This window comes from Syngnathoides biaculeatus, chromosome 22 (genome assembly GCF_019802595.1).
Source record: "Syngnathoides biaculeatus isolate LvHL_M chromosome 22, ASM1980259v1, whole genome shotgun sequence".
NCBI classification, from domain to species: domain Eukaryota; kingdom Metazoa; phylum Chordata; class Actinopteri; order Syngnathiformes; family Syngnathidae; genus Syngnathoides; species Syngnathoides biaculeatus.
Genome location: NC_084661.1, coordinates 2,367,054 through 2,389,327, shown reverse-complemented (window position 1 = coordinate 2,389,327; position 22,274 = coordinate 2,367,054). Strand labels below are relative to the sequence as shown.

The 22,274-nt window shown below is 43.4% G+C and overlaps 1 protein-coding gene across 2 annotated transcripts in view; it reads left to right on the top strand.

The window, feature by feature from the left end:
- Nucleotides 1–12,344, top strand: part of LOC133495443 (C-Jun-amino-terminal kinase-interacting protein 4-like) — a 65,434-nt gene extending 53,090 nt beyond the window's left edge. Inside the window, exons 18-29 of one of the 2 annotated variants that reach the window (XM_061810079.1) lie at nt 24–195; nt 2,552–2,764; nt 2,826–2,925; nt 5,400–5,528; nt 5,608–5,688; nt 5,765–5,832; nt 5,907–6,055; nt 6,323–6,494; nt 6,600–6,713; nt 9,417–9,593; nt 10,030–10,161; nt 10,935–12,344. In XM_061810079.1, the coding sequence (XP_061666063.1) occupies nt 24–195; nt 2,552–2,764; nt 2,826–2,925; nt 5,400–5,528; nt 5,608–5,688; nt 5,765–5,832; nt 5,907–6,055; nt 6,323–6,494; nt 6,600–6,713; nt 9,417–9,593; nt 10,030–10,161; nt 10,935–11,053 (1,626 nt within the window). In that variant the 3' untranslated portion in view covers nt 11,054–12,344. Of the gene's footprint in view, nt 1–23; nt 196–2,551; nt 2,765–2,825; nt 2,926–5,399; nt 5,529–5,607; nt 5,689–5,764; nt 5,833–5,906; nt 6,056–6,322; nt 6,495–6,599; nt 6,714–9,413; nt 9,594–10,029; nt 10,162–10,934 lie in introns of both variants that reach the window. The other variant, XM_061810078.1, reaches the window with a different exon arrangement.
- Nucleotides 12,345–22,274: the final 9,930 nt, after the last annotated feature.

The window sequence follows — 22,274 nt, the reverse complement described above, 5'->3', positions numbered from 1 at the left end:
CCCCTTTTGTGTTTCATTTAAAGGAACAGCAGAAAGAATTACGGCAACAGGATGAGTTGTCATCACTGGTGTGGATTTGTACCAGCACTCAGTCGACCACGAAAGCTGTTGTCATTGATGCCAACCAACCTGGAATCATCCTGGACAGCTTCTTTGTGTGCAATGCACATGTCCTCTGCATCACTAGCGTACCAGGTCTGTGGCTGAGAATTTTTTTTTAAGATGAGGGAATGTACAGAAGCATATTACTCAGACACTCAAAAAAGCTTAGTGTCATGTAATTATGTGAAAAGTTCAAGAGTACGGGCTTTGACAGAAAGACATGGCCAAAACAAAAAAATATACCAGCTTTGATATGATTTATTATATATTATTATTTATTATATAAAACTGATGCAATTCCCCAACAGACCCAACTGAGACCAGGAGGGCTGATGTGGCATGGTAAACATCGATATGTCAAGACATTTTAAAATACAGATTAATAAAATAAATTATAGCCAAAAGGTAAAGGTGGCAACAATATAACGTAGAAGTTGGTGCAAAAATTGATTTTAATGAATTTAAATATTAAATACAGTGAAGAAAAGGAGTATTTAAACACCTTGCTACATTGCAAGTTCTCCCACTTAAAAATCATGGAGGGGTCTGAAATTTTCATCGTAGGTGCATGTCCACTGTGAGAGAGATAATCTAAAAAGAAAAATCCAGAAATCACAATGTATGATTTTTTTTTTTTAACAATTTATTTGTGTGATACAGCTGCAAATAAATATTTGAACACCTGAGAAAACCTATGTCAATATTTGGCACAGTAGCCTTTGTTTGCAATTACAGAGGTCAAATGTTTGCTGTAGTTATTCACCAGGTTTGCACACACTGCAGGAGGTATTTTTGCCCACTCCCCCACACAGATCTTCTCTAGAAAAGACAGGTTTCTGGGCTGTCGCTGAGAAACACAGGAGTTTCTGGTCCCTCCAAAGATTTTCTATTGGGTTTAGGTCTGGAGACTGACTAGGCCACGGCAGAACCTTGATATGCTTCTTACCACTCCTTGATTTTCCTGGCTGTGTGCTTTTGTCATGTTGAAAGACCCAGCCACGACCCATCTTAAATATTCTGACTGAGGGAAAGAGGTTGTTCCCCAGAATCTCACAATACTTGGCCGTGGTCATTCTCTTTAATACAGTGCAGTCGTCCTATACCATGTGCAGAAAAACACCCCCAAAGCATGATGCTAGCACCCCCATGCTTCACACTAGGGATGGTGTTCTTGGGATGGAACTCATCATTTGTCTTCCTCCATGCACAGTTAGTGGCATTATGACCGAAAAGTTCCATTTTGGTTTCACCTAACCACAAAACATTCTCCCATGACTCCTCTGTATCATCCAAATGGCCATTGGCAAACTTAAGACGAGTCTAGACATGTGCTGGTTTAAGCAGGGGAACCTTCCGTGCCATGCATGATTTCAATCATGACGTCTTAGTGTATTACCAACAGTCACCTTGGAAACGGTTGTCCCAGCTCTTTTCAGGTCATATACAAAGTCCTGTCGTGTAGTCCTGGGCTGATTCCTCACCTTTCTAAGGATCCTTGAGACCCCATGAGGTGATATCTTGCATGGTGCTCCACTCCGATTGATTTTGACCGTCATGTTTAGCTTCTTCCTTTTTCTAATGATTGCTCCAACAGTGGACATTTTTTCACCAAGCTGCCTGGCAATTTCTCGGTAGCCCTTTCCAGCCGTGTGGAGTTGTACAATTTTTTTCTCTGGTGTCTTTGGACAGCTCTTTGGTCGTGGCCATGTTACAAGTTTGAGTCTTTCTAATTGTATGGGGGGGACAGGTGTCTTTATGCAGCTAACCACCTCACATAGGTGCATCTGATTCAGGATAATACATGTAGCGGAGATGGACTTTTAAAGACGGACTAACAGGTCTTTGAGGGTCAGAATTCTAGCTGATAGACAGGTGTTCAAATACTTATTTGCAGCTGTATCACACAAATAAATCGTTAAAAAAATCATACATTACGATTTCTGGATTTTTCTTTGTAGATTATCTCTCACAGTGGACATGCACCTACGATGAAAATTTCAGACCCCTCCATGATTTCTAAGTGGGAGAACTTGCAATATAGCAGGGTGTTCATATACTTGTTTTCTTCACTGTAAATGTCACCTGTTTTTACGTGTGCTCCTTGGGCTGGTCATTGCAGTTGGGGTGCTCTGATGGAGAATGCTTTATTTTAAGCCTTGACTTAGGCACACGACAAAGGCACTTATCTGAAAATCTGAGGGTTTGGACTGGCTCTTACAAAATGACTGAATGAATAAAACAAATATAAACAGATTTCTGATAAAAAGCTCAGTCGGTAAGATTTAAGAACAGTGTTTTTTTTTTTGTGGTCCCTGGCCCATACTTTACGCACGCCCGTTTGAAATGAAGTTCATCATGTTCAATTTAATAACGAAGGTAAATGTGTCGTGCCCCAGTTTTTCTTTTCCCGATTGGGCCACAACTACAGCAACTGTATTTTATTTTGCAGGTGCAAGAGAGACTGACTATCCAGCAGGTGAGGAACTAACCTTGAGTTCAGAATCTGCGTCAGTGGAAAAGGCATGTTTGTCCGACAGTAGTACCAGCACAGCAGGCAGTGACAGTGTGCTTGGAGGCATTACTGTCGTAGGATGTACAGCCGAGGGAGCAACAGCCATTCCTCAGACAGCAGACAGTGCAATAAAAGAAAATGGAGGAACAGGTATGATATTTAATCTTTTCCATAGCTCACTCCCCTTTACCTACGGTATGACTGGTTATAGAGGCCACTGAGGAGAGTAGCGGAATATACACTGAACATGTCTTCACTGATCCTTTGGGGCTGCACCACACAACAGAGACTTCCGCCAACTACTCTCAAAGGTAACAGTAATTTGGTGAATAACTCAATGTCTGTCAATAAACATTGATGAAGAAGTGTTGTACAGTTCTACCCATCACCTCTGTTTATTTCAACATTTAGATAAGAAAGATCAATACAAGTGTTCACTTGTTTAACGTGGGGGTTACGTTCCAAATCGTAACTGTGCTAAGTGAAATCCGTGTAGTCTAATTTTTTTTCCATTTTATATATATATATTATACATAAAATGAAAGGGAAAAAATATTGTTTTCTCCATTTACAGGATGTTTTTACTTTAACAGTATAGTGCTACCTCTACTTACGAACATCTCTAGTCACGAAAAATTCAGGTTACGCAGATTCTCAGAAAAATATTGTCTCCAAATTCTGAATATGAAAACACCGCACGCTCATCCATACACACATACGCATACACTTTCATGTTGCAGAAGGGGTTTTTTTCCCTTATGGGCACCTGGGCACCCTCTTTTTTTTTTTTTTTGTATGTTTGTTGTTGTTGCCGCAATTGGACAATCACACAAAGGGTCCCTGCCCGTTCACTAGCTCTGTTTGGCTTCGAGACAACAACGTGCATTTACCATTGCCGAATCCCCCCCCCACACACACACACAATGACTAACCACCTGAATGCACCCTCTTTTCTTTTATTTTTTATTTTATTTATTCATTTATTTATTTTTTGCCACGATCACCCGCTCTATACCGCACCGCTGCACAATGTGGGGTACCTAACCGCTGTGGGGCCAGCAGCCTACCTGCCGCGGGGAAGTCCATTACTTAAGGCGGTTGACAATGATCTACAGTCCCTTAGCCAATTGGGATATAGTACACAATGCGGGTTTCCCTTTGCGAATCAGGATCCACAATACCATGCACATTCCTACACTGTAAAAAAAAAAAAATACGAACACAAAAAATATCTTTGTAATAGCAAGGCTGCGTAAAATGAGTCATGTTTTACCGAGGGAACACTGTACAGCCATGCCGTTAGCCTGATTAACATCAAACCCAGTCATCATCCTGGCCACCAGTAGCACTTGTCCAATTCCAAATTTACTCTGTAAAATTGTCTGTAAGTTAGTCAATCAACTGCAAATTTCAATGAAAGCAAATTTGATGGTATTACTACAGCCCTGATTTTACACATAAGAGATCTCAGAGGACCTGAAGTGGGAGACAAACATCAACTCCGTCGTCAAAAAAGCCTAGCAAAGGATGTACTTATTGCGGCTTCTGAAGAAGCACAGCCTGTCACAAGAGCTGCTGAGATAGTTATAAACAGCAGTAGAACTATCAATACTGTGTACCTCCATCACACTCTGGTTTGCGGCCACTGCAAAAAACGACAAACTCTGACTGCAACGGACAATAAAACCACTGAACAGATAGTCGGCACCACCCTACCCATGATTGAGGACTTACACGCAAAGCAAACTAGGCCTAGAGCAGGCAAGATTCTTTTGGATCTTCCACATCTTGACCACCAGCTCTTCCAGCTCCCTCCGTCGGGAAAGTGCTACAGATCAATGCAAGTCAAAACGAGCAGGCATTTGAACAGTTTTTTCCCTCTGGCAATTAAGTCATTAAATTCTTGATGAGCGGACCTACTATTTTTCTGCCTTGTGCCATGTTAGGACACTCACTCACATCCTGCTGGTCCAATCAGTGTTAGTAATATATAGCGCACGATCTGTCACTTTAAACTGCTCTCTTTGCACAATTGCCATTGCACTATCATTGGTCTATCACCGGAACCGCGAACTGGTAAAGGCACTCTGTACAAGCTTAACACAATGTGGGATGTTGACACACTCATCTCTAACCTGTTCTAAATGAAAAGGAGTTTACATCTCTAATAAGGAATAGTTCCTAATAACCAAAATGTCTCTTGCTCTTTGTTCTTGTTGCTTTGTTGTTCTTTGTTCTGAATATAGTACCAGGGCAGCACTGACTGCCGGAGAAAAATTTCTTTTACTTTTTACACACTTGGCCAATAAAGCTTATTCTGATAATTTAGTTCATGTCCTTCAGTATTCCGTCATTCCTTCTGCAGTTTGTAATGTTAGGCTCGCTCCCAACTCCATACATCCATGCTGTTTTGTATGTGGTTACTCAGGGCAGCAGCATCATGTAAAGATAAAAATCTTGTTGTGAACTGTTATGATCCACTTTATAATCCACAATTTGAGTCTCCATTTTTAGTTGATATTTATGCCATTTGTTTTCTTAACCTCGTTAGTGCACTGTAAATTATTACAGTATTATTATTTTTTTGGTACTTCCAGTAAATCTTTCTTTCAGTATGTAATGGAGCAAAGGGGCAGGTTGTAGGCTTTTTACATCTTACTTCAAAAGAGTACCCTGCTGGGCATAATTTCCTTTTGAAATACCCTATTGAGAAGCAGAGAGTAGCAGAAATCTTACAACGACATTTGACAGTCTGTGTGTGTTTGTGATTTCCCTTGGATTTTAGAGAGTCTGACATGGTGAAAGACAGCATGAGGGCAAACTCCAGCACTGAGAAACAGGATCCTATGAGAGAAGAGGCTCCACAGATGAGTAGTGTCCTGCCCACTATGTGGCTCGGAGCACAGAATGGATGGTGAGAATCGCACGTTATGTTCCCTTTATATTTTTTTCATGAGAACAGGAACTCAGATTTGGTCGTTGATTTTCCTCAGTGTGTATGTCTACTCATCTGTGGCACAGTGGAAAAAGTGTCTCCATTCAGTAAAGCTTAAAGACTCTGTACTTGGCATAGTGTAAGTTCGTTTCGCTTTTGCCATCCTATTGAAAAGCTCTGCCAACCTGACTATTGATGTTGTTTTCCTGCCACAGGCACGTGAAAGGGCGCGTCCTGGTTGGCCTTTCTGATGGCACATTAGGCATCTTCCACCGTGGAGTTGGTGAGTAGACGTAAAATTCCACTCTTGCAATTGAATGTCAGGTAAACTTATTTTCTTCCATTGATTTGTATCAGATGGACAGTGGGATCTGACCAACTATCATTTGCTTGAGTTGGGCAAACCTCACCACTCCATCCGCTGCATGGCTGTGGTACACGACAAGGTCTGGTGTGGTTTCAGGAACAAGATCTATGTGGTGCAGCCCAAAGCCATGAAGATAGAGGTAAAGTAACATGCAAGTCCAATTTTGGGTCATTGAAAGTCTTCAAAATTAAATTTGGGAAGGAAAAACGTAAAAAAGTCACAATTTACACCTTACCTTCATTGACTATTTTCCTTTTGCAGAATTCAAACACAGATTAAATTTGACAATGAGAAATTTGCTTTGTATTTTACACATCAGTTAACGCAATTCATATTGAGTTACTGAGTATGGATGTTAATTTCACCCTCCATTTGATCATACTGTATATGCTAATTTAACCCGCAGAAGTCATTTGATGCACACCCTCGTAAGGAGAGCCAGGTGCGTCAGTTGGCTTGGGAGGGTGACGGCATCTGGGTGTCCATCAGGCTGGACTCCACGCTCAGGCTCTTCCATGCCCACACTTTCCAGCACCTTCAGGATGTGGACATTGAGCCTTATGTCAGCAAGATGTTGGGTTGGTTCATTGCTTTATTTGTGTTATAAATCCACACTTCCATACAGGCTTAATTCAAGGAAGGTCAGTGTTATAGTCTTTTAACTATTTGCACACTATTCTCAGGTACGGGGAAACTGGGCTTTTCATTTGTGCGCATCACGGCTCTCATGGTGTCGTGTAATCGTCTGTGGATTGGAACTGGAAACGGAGTCATCATTTCGATCCCTCTAGCAGAGAGTGAGTATTGAGTATAAAGCGATATACTGTTGGAAAAAAAACACTTTAATTTCATGTTATCTTAATATATAAAATAAATCATCCATCTATTATGATGAAGATAGTCAATATTTTATTTTAAATATTATGTACCTTAATAACTTGGTGTGTGTGTGTGTATATATATATATATATATATATATATATATATATATATATATATATATATATACACACACAGTGAAGAAAATAAGTATTTGAACACCCTGCTATATTTACAAATTACCACTTGCCACTTACAAATCATGGAGGGGTCTGAAATTTTCATCCTAGGTGGATATCCACTGTGAGAGAGATAATCTAAAAAGAAAATTCCAGAAATCACAATGTATGATTTTTTTTTTTTAACAATTTATTTGTGTAATACAGCTGCAAATAAGTAAGAACACCTATCAGCTAGAATTTTGACCCTCAAAGACCTGTTAGTCCACCTTTAAAAGTCCACCACCACTCCATGTGTTATCCTGAATCAGATGCACCTTTGTGAGGTGCTTAACTGCATAAAGACACCTGTCCACCCCATACAATCAGTAAGACTCAAACTTGTAACATGGCCAAGACCAAAGAGCTGTCCAAAGACACCATAGACAAAATTGTACAACTCCACATGGCTGGAAAGGGCTGAATTGCCAAGCAGCTTGGTGAAAAAAGGTTCACTGTTGGAGCAATAATTAGAAAATGGAAGAAGCGAAACATGTAGGTCAATCTCAATCAGAGTGGAGCCCCATCCACGATATTATCTCGTGGGGTCTCAGTGATTCTTAGAAAGGTGAGGAATCAGCCCAGGACTACACGACAGGACCTGAAAAGAGCTGGGACAACCGTTTCCAAGGTGACTGTTGGTAATACACTAAGACGTCACGGTTTGAAATCATGCACGGCACGGAATGTTCCCCTGCTTAAACCATTACATGTCAAGGCCCATCTTAAGTTTGGGTTTGACCATTTAGATGATACAGAGGAGTAATGGGTGAAGGTTTTATGGTCAGATGAGACTAAAATGGAACTTTTTGGTCATAATCCCACTAACCGTGTTTGGAGGAAGACGAATAATGAGTTCCATCCCAAAAACACCATCCCTAGTGTGAAGCATGGGAGTGGTAGCATCATGCTTTGAGGTGTTTTTCTGCGCATGGGACAGGATGACTGCACTGTCTTAAAGAGAGGATGACCATGGCCATGTATTGTGAGATTTTCCCTCAGTCAGAGCATTGAAGTTGGGTCATGCCTGGGTCTTTCAACATGACATTGGCCCGAAGCACACAGACCGGAAAACCAAGGAGTGGCTCCGTAAGGTTCTGCCGTGGCCGAGCCAGTCTCCCGACCTAATCCCAATATAAAATATTTGGAGGGATGAAACTCTGTGGTTCTAAGTGACAGCTCAGAGACCTGTCTGATCTAGAGAAGATCTGTGTGGACGAGTGGGCCAAAATCCCTCCTGCAGTGTGTGCAAACCTGGTGAACAACCACAAGAAATTTGACCTCTGTAATTGCAAACAAAGGCTACTGTACCAAATATTAAAATTGGTTTTCTCATGTGTTCAGATACTTATTTGCAGTTGTATTACACAAATAAATCATTAAAAAATCATTCATTGTGATTTCTGGATTTTCTTTTTAAATTATCTCTCACTGTGGACATGCACCTATGATGAAAATTTCAGACCCCTCCATGATTTCCAAGTGGGAGAACTTGCAATATAGCAGGGTGTTGAAATACGTATTCACTGTGTGTATTTATGAGGGAAACGTTTAGGTGCTGTGACGTAACACGAACCAAACATGCAGTTCATTCGGTGTTGTGTGCTATTGTTTCATGCAGTCTTTCTTGTATATTTGTTGTTGTATAATTTAGTGGTCTCATGATGGTTTATTCCACGTCAAACTCAAGCTCCAAGTGGCCGTATTTGGTCCGCCATCAAATTTTTGGTGCCCTGCAAAATCAAACCATGTGCTTTTAACAGCCACGATTTCTGCTAAAATCTGTTACCAAAAAAAACGATTGGAACAGATTATGCTATTTACATACAAAATACCCTTCTAACTTACTTTAAATTCACGTTACGAAACAACGTCATGAACTTATTAATTACATAAGTAAAGGTACCACTCTATTTCAATATGATCTGCCATCAGCTACGCCAACTGGCGAGAATCATATTATGGTCTTATATTGTCACCCAGTGGTCAAATGGTGTAACACAAATTTGACGAGATCCTGATCAGTTATTTGAGGGTTAAGAGGAAAATATTATGTCATTATGTTTACAGTATAATGAAAAAAATAAGTTTTAATGGAAGTCAATGGGGACAATAAACGGCCAAACAACTCACCCCTGAAGTAAATCGCTATCTTTTATTATGAATGGGAAATACATACAATGAAGCATGATCCAAGTTTAGAAGTCACCTTGATCAACACTTCTTGGCAATTAATTTTTGTTAATTACATTTTTTAAATAATCTGTATTGGATTAAAGACAAAAAAGTCATCAAAAAAACATTTTTTGTCCATCACTCTGCATGAGGGTGGATTGGGTCTATAAATAGATGAACACTGCTGCGGGATGTTGATTTTAGACTTAAGACTTGAGATCTGATGTGTATGTTTTAATCACAGGAAGAGAATATCAAGACTGGTAACCATTGTGTTTATTTTAGCAGCCAACAAGCAAACCAAGGGAGCCCAGAACCATCCTGGGAATGTTATTAACGTTTACGGTGATGAGAGCAGTGACAAAATAGCAGCAGGGACATTTGTGCCATACTGCTCCATGGCTCATGCTCAGCTCTGTTTCCATGGACACCGTGACGCTGTTAAGTTCTTCACTGCCGTCCCAGGTAAACTAAAAGCTATGCATGCCATATCACGGATCACTGAGATTGCGCCTGTGGGACACGCGAGCCTGTTCTGAAAGTAGCTCACCAGGGAGGTCCTCTAATTTTTTTTTGTTGCTAACATGGGAGCTGCATGTCATTTTTTGTTGTTGCTGTTCTTCTTTTAGATTAGACTTGCATGATTGTAAATTTGGAATTGACAATATTGAATGTAAAAACAGGCATCAATGAGTGATCCTGTTAGTATTCAACATTAAATTACTGCACCGAGCAAATCACAATAATAACCACGGTAAAAATTCTATACAAAAACATATTAAGAGTTGATAAGTTAATAAGGGAATATAAAAGTTAACATCCTGAGAGAAACAGATGCAGCAATAAAGGATAATAAGAAATTGAAATCTTTACAGTTTGTTATTGTGTGTTGATACTTCAGGGCATGCGCTTCCATCTGTATCCAGCTGTGGAGATTCATTAGGGGACAAGACATCAGATACCATATCTCAGGATGGAACCAAGTCTATGTTGGTGATGAGTGGAGGAGAAGGCTACATTGACTTCAGGATGGGTAAGGTTGCTGATTGCTTATTGGCTTGAAGGGGACATATTCTGGAAAGTTTTTCTTATTTTTTATTCTGGGTGCGACCTCACCCATTTTGCATGAAATTAAACCACAAGAATCTTTTACCTGCCTGTTTCTAAAAATGCACCTGTGAGCGAGCTGTTTGAAGTTTTAAGCAACAGTGTGGCTAATTGTGGTATGACGATACCAAAATTCTAAATTCAATACTATACCTGATATAAAATACCTCAAACCTGAACTGAAAAAAATACCACGTCAAAAATAACCACCAGTAAAAGCAGGGGGATGAAAACCAAAATACAATTTCCAATTCTTTTACATTAATGTAATCAGTGTTGGGAAAGTAATTTTTTTTTATGTGAACTACTTCAAAGTTCAAATCACCATTCCAAAAAAGAAACTTTCAGTTCATCTTTTATACCAGTTATCTGGGTTGGGTTGCAGTGACAGTAGCTTTAGCAGAGATCCCCAGACTTTCTTTTCCCCAGCCACTTCGTCCAGCTCTTCCGGAGGGATCCCGAGGCATTGTCAGCCCAGCCTAGAGGCGTTGTCTTTCTGGTGTGTCCTGCATCTTCCCTGGGTTCTCTTTCGGGGGAGATGTGTCTAGTCTTAAGACACCTGGTTACTTTTTTTTATCCATCCATTTTCCAAGCCCCTTATCCTCACAAGGTCGGGGGAGTGCTGGAGCCTATCCCAGCTAACATGAAAAATTTATTCCAGTATTTGTAGAAGCTAACGTGACATCTTTGTCTCTCCAGGAGATGAGGAGAGTGAAGCAGCCGAAGAGGAGGATGCGCCAATGAAACTTCAGCCCCCCCTTTCTATTGCCGAGCGCAGTCACCTCATCGTCTGGCAGGTCCTGGACAACGAGCAATGACCTCTGGCCTTGGAACCCTCAGGGCTGCCTCAAGCACTTTGTTTTCAAAGCCAAACGATAACAAGTTATCCAGTTCAAGGACCCAAATGTTTTTCAGTTAATAAAAAAAATATATATATTTATTCAGCACATCTATTTTACTGCTGAGTCATCCCATGCATAAACCAGTAAATTATGTTGTTAATTATATTTTAATCCAAGCTGTACTATCTGTATTTCTCCTCTTTATGACAGTGGATGGGGAATAATGTACAAAAAAAAAAAACTGACAAGCTCAATGGATTTTTTTGAGCACTTTTTATTTTTTTCAAGTCCCGAAATGTCTTTCAACACCTCCAAGCCCCCAGTCTTGGAGATGGATGATTATAATATAAATATATATTTGAAGATGCAACCACAACAGAGGCACCCCCAGTTTGTGCCTTTTGTCAAATAGTGATGTTCTAATCGAAACAAATTCTGACAGCTTTTTACATGAACTGTTGTGCTGAAGACAAGTCAAACCAATCACGTGACAAAAGATGCGTTACTGGACCTGCTAGATCCATAAACATGTGCACGCATTTCCAAATAATCTCATTTTGACAGGTTGTGACGGAACATTAAATAGAAAAACCCATGAGCAGCAATATAACTGGATGCTTTTACCAATATCACACACCACTTCATGTTCTAGATTGTTTACCAGCAAAAAGGACAATTCTTTTTATGTGACCTTTTTTTTAATATGATGGAAATAAGATGGTTTGTGAATGAACAACTCAGCTTTGACACTAATTCATGACAAACATGGCTATTACAATGAAGTGTATGTTTTAATTTTACAGTTAACCTAAAATTCGCATACCGTATTCTATCACTTTCCTTCATTTGGCATGCTGTTGCTTTTCAGAAAATTTAAATACTTCTCCGTCTGCCTTAGGCTTTTCCAACCGGATGTTTTTTGGCTTGAAAGAATGTCATCGATGCTACCAAAGTATTATTAATCCAAGATTGCCCCATGCCGAATTAAGAATTGTGGCACCTTTTAGTAACAAAAGTCACCCGGTTATCCAAACATGCATATTTTTTTGTAAGAGAAATCTTGGTGTAAATAAGATGTATTTTTAGAGCGTTCTGTTTGGAAAATGAGCCAGAATATTTTCAGAGTGAGAGAGACAACAAAAACTACTGTGTGGATCCAACTTAGCATTTACAGGTTTTACAGCAATATGCGCGAAATATTTTCTTTTATTTGAATGAACTTTTATGGTGGTGTTGTAATAACAACCAAACTGATTTCTGGCTTCTGTACCGCAGCACTGCAGTCATTTGTGTTTCCCTTTCATATGTATTTTACAGTATAATATCTGTTTTCAGCGCGTCTGAGCTCGTCTGCGTTCTCCTTGAGATAAGACAAATGTAATCGCTGTTTAGCAATTTCAGTATTTATTTTAATGATCGAGCCTTTGCAATTTAGAATGTATGTTTGTACATATAAATTATCGACGCTGTATGAAACATGACAATGGTATGGTTTGTTGTCGTTGAACAGTGATAGGATAAGGAGTGACTTGATCGAGCTATGCACAATATCTACAGGGAGAGGAGTGAACTGTGTTTTTTCCAGTCATAATTTTTTTTACTAAAAATGGACAAAAAAGTCAATTTCATTCCTCCTCATTGTGGTTCTGTGGACTACGTCTGGACACTCTTGACCCAGCTCTAATCTGCAAATTGACTGTCAGACATTTGACCGAGTGTTCCAAGTTCACAGTACACTCATACACAAATGTACTCTTACATCTTTTGCTTTACTTATTGTTAACAATACATTTAAGAGTATTTGTTGGGCAGAATTAATTTGATTTGTTTTTCTCCTTTTACTAGAACGGGTTCAGAAACAACAAACAGTATCATTCATATACTATGTAAGTAAGTTTCTTTCGGCTTGTCCTATTATCATTAGCCTAATAGTTCCTTGGTTGTTTTTTAACATTTTGGGAAAACAAGAAAACTTATTCATATAGCAGTCTACATCTCCTGACCCTGGCACGTTTTTCATTCTAGCATCCATCGTCTTATGTGGAGTGACGCCCAAAACAGACAACACCCCCCAATTGCCAGTTAGCAATGTGCTGTCAAAAGAGTTCATTTCGGAAACCATTTGTCGACCGTTTAATGTTAGGTGTACTAAAGTTCTCCAGATACCTGTATATCAGAACGGACTCATCGGAGAGAGGAGTAATATGAAAATAAAGTGAGTCCAGTTTTTGAAAATTGCTCAAGGATTAAAGTTTTGATGACACTTTTTATGTTGCAAATGGGCCAAATTTTCTTGCCCACAAATCAATGGAAACTAGTAGGAAATTTATGACCCAAATCTTCACTCTTTGGTAGAAAAATGTTGGTATGTTTGACTTAGTAGAAATGATTGTGTAAACAAGCTATTTTCAGTCAGACAAATGCTGATGCTGATATAAAGGAACATTTTCATCTTTTTCAGAACCACAAAAAAATCTCATCTGAATTGACAATTTCAAAGACTGGGAGGCAAAGGGATTTCCCACACTGTAATCTGAAAAGAACTCTGACTGCTTTGTGTAAAACAATGACAAAGCACTGATGCTAAATCCACATTCCTGCAGTCCAGCACAGCGAAATGGAAGGAAAACGGGAGCTCTTTTCCTCTATTTAGTAGCTCAAATATTACTGCCATTATTACCTATTGGAAAATATTACTTTGCAGGTGATTTTGGGGGATTTTTGACTTATTTGGATGATTCAACGAGCACACAGCTATAAATCTAATTTGGAGCACTACAAAAACTTAATGAATAAAAGAAGGTTGAATTACAGACAGGCCTAATATGTGGAACCTTTTATTTATGAGTGAGCTACTCGGTGTTGGTAAACAGAGGAAAATTGTTAAAATCCAATTTAAACACTACTCGAAACTTTGAGCTGAAATCTCAGATTGAACTTCATGGTCACCTGATTATTTTTTCAACTTTTTTTGCACAACTTTCACGTTCACAAACGAGCTAAATGGCAAAATTCACAAGTGTGTTTCTGTGGCTCAAAGCAACTTTTTACATAGGCCAACACAAAGTGGTTCTTCTGAACTTTACAGAAATAAAAACTGAAAAGAATAATTACGTTTTCAGGTGACATTATTTGCATCATTCTCGAATGACTAATAAGACATTTAGTCCATCCATTTTCTTTGCTGCTTATCCTCACAAGGGTTGCGGGGCAGGAGGCGTGGTACACCATGAACTGGTTGCCAGCCAATCACAGGGCACATTGAGACAAACAGCCGCACTCACAATCACACCTAGGGTCAATTTAGAGTGTCAAATTAACATTGCATGTTTTTGGGATGTGGGAGGAAACCAGAGTGCCCGGAGAAAACCTACGCTTGCACGGGGAGAACATGCAAACTCCACACAGGCAGGTCCGGAATCAAAATCTCAGAACTCCGAGGCAAACGCAAACGCTTTTACCAGCTGATGCACCATGCCACCCAAGACATTTCATTCATGACTAAAAATACACCTTTACTTCTGGATTTGACCACACAAGAAATGAAATATTTCGTCTCACATGAACATCCTACTGTTACAACAATGACTGCGTTGTGGTATTATTATATGTAAGCGCTGATTGTCCGTTGTCACCTTATTAAGGAAACAGAAACACAAGGTGGCGTGGTTGCTTTAGAAATGTGTATTATTGACATCCCCATTCCATTACCACCTTCTGGTTACGTTGCACATTAGATAAATTTGGAAGTGAATAACCTGTTTTGTATTTGTAGAAAAAAAATCCCTTAATAGATTTAAACATTTATTTATTTATTTATTGTTTATTTGTTAACTGACATTTTTACTTTCTGTGTAACTATACAAGATGGATGGGATGAGTTCCCTCAACGCGGTGTCCGAGCTGTCCCTTTGAGATAGAGTGAGAAACTTGGTCGGGAGGGGCTCAGAGTAGAGTTGCTGCTCCTTCACATTGAGAGGAGCCAGATGAGGTGGCTGGGGCATTTGATCTGGATGCCTCCCTGGTGAGGTGTTCCGGACACGTCTAACTGGAAAGACACCCCGGTAATGATCCAAGACATGCTGGAGAGACTGTCTCTTGGCTGGCCTGGGAATGCCTCGGGATCCCTCCGGAATAGCTGGAAGAAGTGGCTGTGGAAAGGGAAGTCTGGGTATCCCTGCTAAAGCTACTGCCCCCTCGACTTGACCCACAAAAGCGGTAGAAGATGGATGGATGGATATTTAATGGTAAAGTGTCATGTGTATAAACATTCTAAAATAGATTTTGTAATGAAAAATACATATAACATTATTCACTTCAATGTCTATACAAAAAAGTAAATATGAGAGGAGAGTGCGTCATCCATGCACAAAGTAGCAATATTGGCTGCATCTTCTGTCCGTGAAATCACACTGGGACATTCCCCATTGAAAAGACGCTGCGCCACCTACTATGGGAGAGAAACACACCCCTTCTGACATGGAAGCTCTTTTCGAAGAAGAGAAGATCTCACAACCAAGTGAAGTGAAGGCAATATTACCCTATCGTTTCGAGTCATATTTAGATGATATGCGGATCACCGCCAAATCGAATGCGGCCAAAATACCTCCCCGCCTGATCCACCTCTGTGGCAGTGATAAACACTGCCGCCCGTGAGTGACGACGACGGTGCGGCCAAATTGCCTCCCAGTCTGATCCACCTCTGCAGCTATGATAAAAACAATGCCGCCTGTGAGCGATGACTACTGCGCGGCCAAACCACCTTCCCGTCCGATCCACCTCCACAGCGGTGATAAACAATGCCACCCGCGAGCGACGACGATGGCGTGTCCAAACCGCCTCCCTGTCCGATCCATCATCGCGGTGGAGATGAGCCACCCCGGCTCGGCGCCACGACAGGACACCCCGGCGGCGACGCCTCCGTCTTCGGCTGGGGTGGCACATCGACAAATTTAGTACCCCTGATTTATGGATTAGGATCACCCCCCAACTATTATTTCTTTTAGTAGCATAGTAGTATACACACCTACCTGTCATTTGGAACCCACGAAGCTCTTGTCCTTTGGACCTGTGCAATCCATTTTTCATGAATAACCAGGTCTTTTGGAAAAGTAGGAAGAGCGAATCCATCCTCTCGAGTGTTCAATATCCAGCAATACAACGACCCGGCATTTTGGCTAACACGAAGGAACTAGAGCTTCCAGCAAGTAAAACTGGTATAAACATATGAGACCGCTTGAGTGTGCTACTGCCCTGTACGTAACTTCCTGCTTCTTCTCGAAAACTAATCCCTCGAGAGGATTTTCATGGCGGAAGTTACAAAAAGCTATATACGTCAAAATCATACTGGTGGTGATAAAAACGGCTGCTGTTTTTTCATTAATAACGTACTAAAAATCCTGCACTTCATGACAGTGGACCTTTAAGGAGATAAATACTTTAGTCTCAATCTGTAGCCTTTCAAATTCATTCATACTGTAATAGAAAACAAAACACTCAAAAAAAAAACAAATATTCTTTGTCTACTGTAGTATGATTATAAATAAGTTCACCCTGCATGACATGAAAGAATATGTAAATATCACCCAACAGACTACAGTAAATCATATAATGCTATTGGTCACTGAACATCTCTATATGGTTCTATGGTTTGATAGACAACAATTTCAGAAAGTCAGCAATGGGCCTGAGGAAGTGTGGTGTGAGTTTACATGATTCATTTTGGAGAGGGAGTAGAGCCACACTATCTGACCCACCTCGTATTCTGGTATATGGGACTAATGAAGATCTTCCAACTGTTCATTTTTTTCTGCCAAATGAGTGACTGCTGCCCTGACATCCCTCCAAATAGTATGGATCCACCGCAGGTGCTCTCTCACCAACGGAACCGCCACAGGATGCTCCTGCTCCTTAAACAGAGGGGGATGTAAACCATAGCATGCCATGAAGGGAGACGTACATGTGGCGTAGCTGGTGAGGGAGTTGTGAACATATTCTTTGAATGGGAGGCAGGAATGTCTGCAGCAATACGGCAAAGATCTGACTGCAGATTTTGATTTGCCCACCCCGTCTGGCTGTTGCACTGTAGATTACAACCAGAAGACGGACTGGCTTCTAATCCTACTGCTTTACAGAACTCCCTCCAGATCTGGGAGAAGAACTGAGAACCTGAGTCCGACACGATGGCTTTAGGAATTCGGTGGAATGTGAATATCTGAAGGACAAGAAGGTTTTTTTCTCCAAGGTAGAAGATATTGGCTGGGTTGATGAATGTTTGGAAAACTGCAGGGGCATTTAATCCGAAAGGCATGATCAGATATTTAAAATGTCATATCGAGGTGTTGAAGCAATCTTTCCTCTCACCCCCCTCCTTGATGCAGATGATGCGATAAGTGTTCCGCAGGTCCAACATGAAGATCTGAGTATTGCAACGCAAGGGTGGAGAGTGGACTCCTTCTTTCCAATAAAGAAGAAACTTGCCCCCAAGGTGCAAGAGAAAGGATGTACTTCTCCATGGTATTCCTTTCGTGGTGGTACTCTTCATGAACTGGGGAGGGATTGAGGGATTGGGGCTGGTAGTTGAGGTTCACCGGAGGTTGGGACTGCTGAGCGAAGACAATGAAAGTTGCAAAAATGGCTCCAACCAGCAATTGACAGGTGGGTCCAGTTGATAGTGGTGTTGTATCTTTTTAGCCAGGGAAGTCCAAGGACTAATGGGTTTTCTGGAGAGGGAATGAAAACTAGTTGGAGTCTCACGGTGGTTTCCAGGAATGAGGAGGGTGGTAGCAGCTGTCTGATGAGTCACAGAGAATTTAAGGCGCACATCCATGGCAGTGACTTTCTTGGAGAGATGGAGGGGTTGGAGAAGCAGCGGAGTTGATAGCCCCAAACCCTCTGAATTAAATTGTCATCCGTTCTGAATTTGATATGCGTGGTTATTGGGCTGTTGTGGTTTAGTCCAATGATACAAGCAGTAATGGTCATTGTAGCGGGAGAGCTGGGGATGGAACTGGCTTGGCTCACCACAGCACTCTCAATCCATGGGAAACTCATTTTTTTTAGCTTCTGGTGAGCAGGAGGCAATGAAATGCCTTGCTGTCCACAGTATATACAGAGCCTGTCACGAAGGCGGTGTCAATGTTCCAGAGGGTTCAGGTCTTATGCAACTGTAGAGGCTCCCCAACTCCCTAGGGAGTGATGTGGTATCTGCTGGGGCTTTCGTAGATGTCAGGTTTGTGCCCGCAGAGGGTGCGAGACTGCACGATCGGCTCTCTTTTTCTCTATCCCTTGTCCATTTTAATGGCTATAAAATCTAGTTCTTCAAAGGAAGTGGTCTCCTCTCTCGTAATTACTTGTCTTTTAGTCAGTCTGACAGCCCCTTCAATAAACTCCCATCTTGGCTGCCTTATCCCACTCACATTCCCCTGGCAGAATCCGACATCCAATAGAATATGAGATGGCAGACTTGGAGCCTTGAGTAAGCCACAGAGAGGTCACCCTTCCCTATGTATCAGAATCAGAATCAGCTGTATTGTCCAAGTGTGTAACAACACACAAGGAATTTGTCTGTAGTTGGTGCCGCTCCGGTACAACATTCAGAACAAAGAACAAACAAATTAACAAGAACGAAGAACAAGAAACATTCAGTTACAGATGTGCAAGATGCAGTCGTCTTCATTTAGAACAGTTAGGAGTGTGTCAATGCCCCACATTCTCTTGAGATTATACAGAGTGCAATTATCTGATCACAGTTCCCGTTATAGACCAGTGCAATGACATTGTCATGATCCTGGATTCCAGCCAGGGCTGGGCGTGGCCGTCTAATCGGAAGGGTCACACCTGCGCCTCATGACCTCCGATTAGATCCAGTACATATAGGACCCGGGGAACGACAGAGACTCTGCTAGATCGTTGCCTCTCATGCCTCGTTCCCGCACTACCGTACTCCTGACGTCTACCTCCCGTGTACCGACCAACGCCTGTCTCCCGACCTACCCCGTAAGCCTGCCGTTACTGATCCATGAGCCATGAGGGACTACATCGAGGACTCGCTGGCAGCCGGACTCATTCGCCCCTCATCCTCACCAGCCGGTGCGGGTTTTTTTTTTGTCAAGAAGAAGGACTCCACGCTGCGACCCTGCATCGACTACCGAGGCCTGAACGACATCACAGTCAAGAACAGGTACCCTTTGCCGCTTATCTCTACAGCATTCGAACTCCTCCAGGGAGCCCGGATCTTCACCAAGCTCGACTTGCGCAGCGCTTACCATCTGGTGCGGATTCGGGAAGGGAATGAGTGGAAGACGGCATTCAACACCCCCACAGGGCACTATGAGTATCTGGTGATGCCCTTCGGACTGACAAACGCTCCGGCCGTCTTTCAGAACTTCATTAACGACGTGCTTCGGGAGTTCCTGAACAGATCTGTCTTTGTTTATCTGGATGATATTCTCATCTTTTCAGCAGACCTAACCTCTCACATTCAACAAGTCAGAGAGGTGCTCCGGCGTCTGCAGCAGCACCAATTATACGTGAATATGGAGAAGTGTGAGTTCCATCGGGCATCCGTGTCCTTCCTGGGCTTCGTCCTGGCTGAGGGAGAGATACGGATGGATCCCGGGAAGGTCGACGCGGTGCTGCGGTGGCCTACCCCCACCAACAGGAGGGACGTACAGAGGTTTCTGGGATTTGCCAATTTCTATAGGAAATTCATAAGGAACTTCAGTTCCGTGGCCGCTCCTCTGCATTCGCTCACCTCGCCACATACCCTCTTCGATTGGTCCGGGACCTGCCAGGAGGCCTTCAGCAGGCTCAAGGCAAGTTTCACTACTGCGCCCGTTCTCATTATTCCGGACCCAGATAAGCAGTTTGTGGTGGAGGTGGATGCATCGAATTCAGGAATCGGAGCAGTCTTGTCGCAGAGGAGTCCCAGGGATGGAAGGATCCACCCGTGCGCGTTCCTGTCTAGAAAGTTGACCCCGGCAGAGAGGAACTACGACGTGGGAGATAGGGAACTGCTGGCGGTCAAGAGCGCGTTGGAGGAGTGGCGGCACTGGTTGGAGGGCTCGCAAGTACCGTTCGTTGTCTTCACGGACCATAAGAACCTTGAATACCTGAAGTCTGCGAAGAGGTTGAACGCCCGTCAGGCCAGGTGGGCCCTATTTTTCACCCGCTTCCACTTTAAGGTGTGTTTCCGCCCAGGCTCCAAAAACGGCAAGCCGGATGCACTCTCGCGGATCCACGAGGGAGGGCGCACGGATTCAGACGCCGCTACTATCCTGCCAGCGGGGTGCTTCGTGGCCGGTTTCACCTGGGCGATGGAGTCGCGGGTGAAGGAGGCTCTGGGAGAGACACCGTCACCCGCGGATTGTCCGTCGGGCCGCCTGTTCGTCATCCCATCTCTGCGGGGAGACGTCATCAACTGGGCCCATACCAACAAGACGGTCTGCCACCCGGGTATGGCGAAGACACGTTCAGTGGTCGAACAAAGGTTCTGGTGGCCTAACCTCAGCAAGGACGTAAGGGAGTTCGTCAACGCCTGCCCGGTGTGTGCTGCCAATAAGACTTCCCGCGTACGGCCTGTTGGTGAGTTGCAACCCCTTTCGTCCGTGGTCACACATCGCGCTGGACTTCGTCACCGGCCTGCCGCCTTCTCAAGGGAACACAGTGGTGCTGTCCATAGTGGACCGTTTTTCCAAGATGGTCCACTTCGTGCCGCTTTCGAAGATCCCGTCGGCCAAGCAGACAGCCCAGTTGGTATTAGACGAGGTCGTCTGTTACCACGGCCTACCCCAGGACATCGTTTCGGACAGGGGTCCGCAATTCAGCGCCCGTTTCTGGAAGGAGTTCTGCAACCTCATCGGCGCTTCAGCAAGTCGGACATCGGGTCATCACCCAGAGTCTAACGGCCAGACTGAGAGGATTAACCAGGAATTAGAGACCGGTCTTCGATGTCTGGCATCCAGGGACCAGAGCACGTGGAGCCAGCACATCAAGTGGGTGGAGTATGCCCACAATTCTCTACCCTCCGCTTCAAAAGGTATGGCTCCACTCCATGTCGTGCATGGGTATCCTCCGTCCCTGTTTCCTCCACTGGTCACAGAATCCACAGTTCCGTCGGCCCTGGCCGTGGTGCGACGCTGCAAACGGACCTGGGAAGCAGCTCGGAGGACACTGCTGCGCATGAGCAGCGCCTACAAGGCCGCAGCAGACCGCAAGAGGAGGGCCGCACCAGAGCTCAGAGTGGGACAGCGAGTGTGGCTCTCCACCAAAGATCTCCCGCTGCGGACGGAATCCCGCAAACTTGCTCCCAGGTTCGTTGGCCCGTTCCCTGTTTCCAAGGTTATTAACCCGGTCGCCGTCTCGTTGAAACTGCCCAGGTCGATGCGGGTGCACCCTACGTTCCACGTCAGCAAACTTCGCCCGAATCGCACGTCGTTGCTGGCTCCTCCGCTCCAGTCCCCCCCCGCCCCCCCGCATGGTCGACGGTGGGTTGGTGTACACCGTGCGCCGGTTGCTGTCTTCCCGCCGCAGAGGGAGGGGGGTCCGGTACCTGGTGGACTGGGAGGGATATGGCCCGGAGGAGTGCTCTTGGATCCCCTCCCGCTTCGTCGTGGACCGCTCCCTCATCAGGGACTTTCACGCGGCTCACCCTGATGCGCCTGGGCCGTCCAGAGCCGGCCGTTGAGGGGGGGGGGGTACTGTCATGATCCTGGATTCCAGCCAGGGCTGGGCGTGGCCATCTAATCGGAAGGGTCACACCTGTGCCTCATGACCTCCGATTAGATCCAGTACATATAGGACCCGAGGAACGACAGAGACTCTGCTAGATCGTTGCCTCTCATGCCTCGTTCCCGCACTACCGTACTCCTGACGTCTACCTCCCATGTACCGACCAACGCCTGTCTCCCGACCTACCCCGTAAGCCTGCCGTTACTGATCTTGCTGCTTGTTTGGACTGACTCCCTGGTAACCGACATTGGAACGAATAAAGGCTTATTCCGCACTGCTTACCTCTCACCTGAGTCGTGCATTTGGGTCCACCCCCGAGTCTCGTCCGTGACAGACATTTGTGCAAAGGGAGGAGTTTAAGTGACAGTCTGCAGAATATATGACTAATACTAATACTGATTCACCAACAGGATATGATGGGTGTGTCTCAACTACGGCACAAGGAAGAAAATAGTAGTTCACTGAC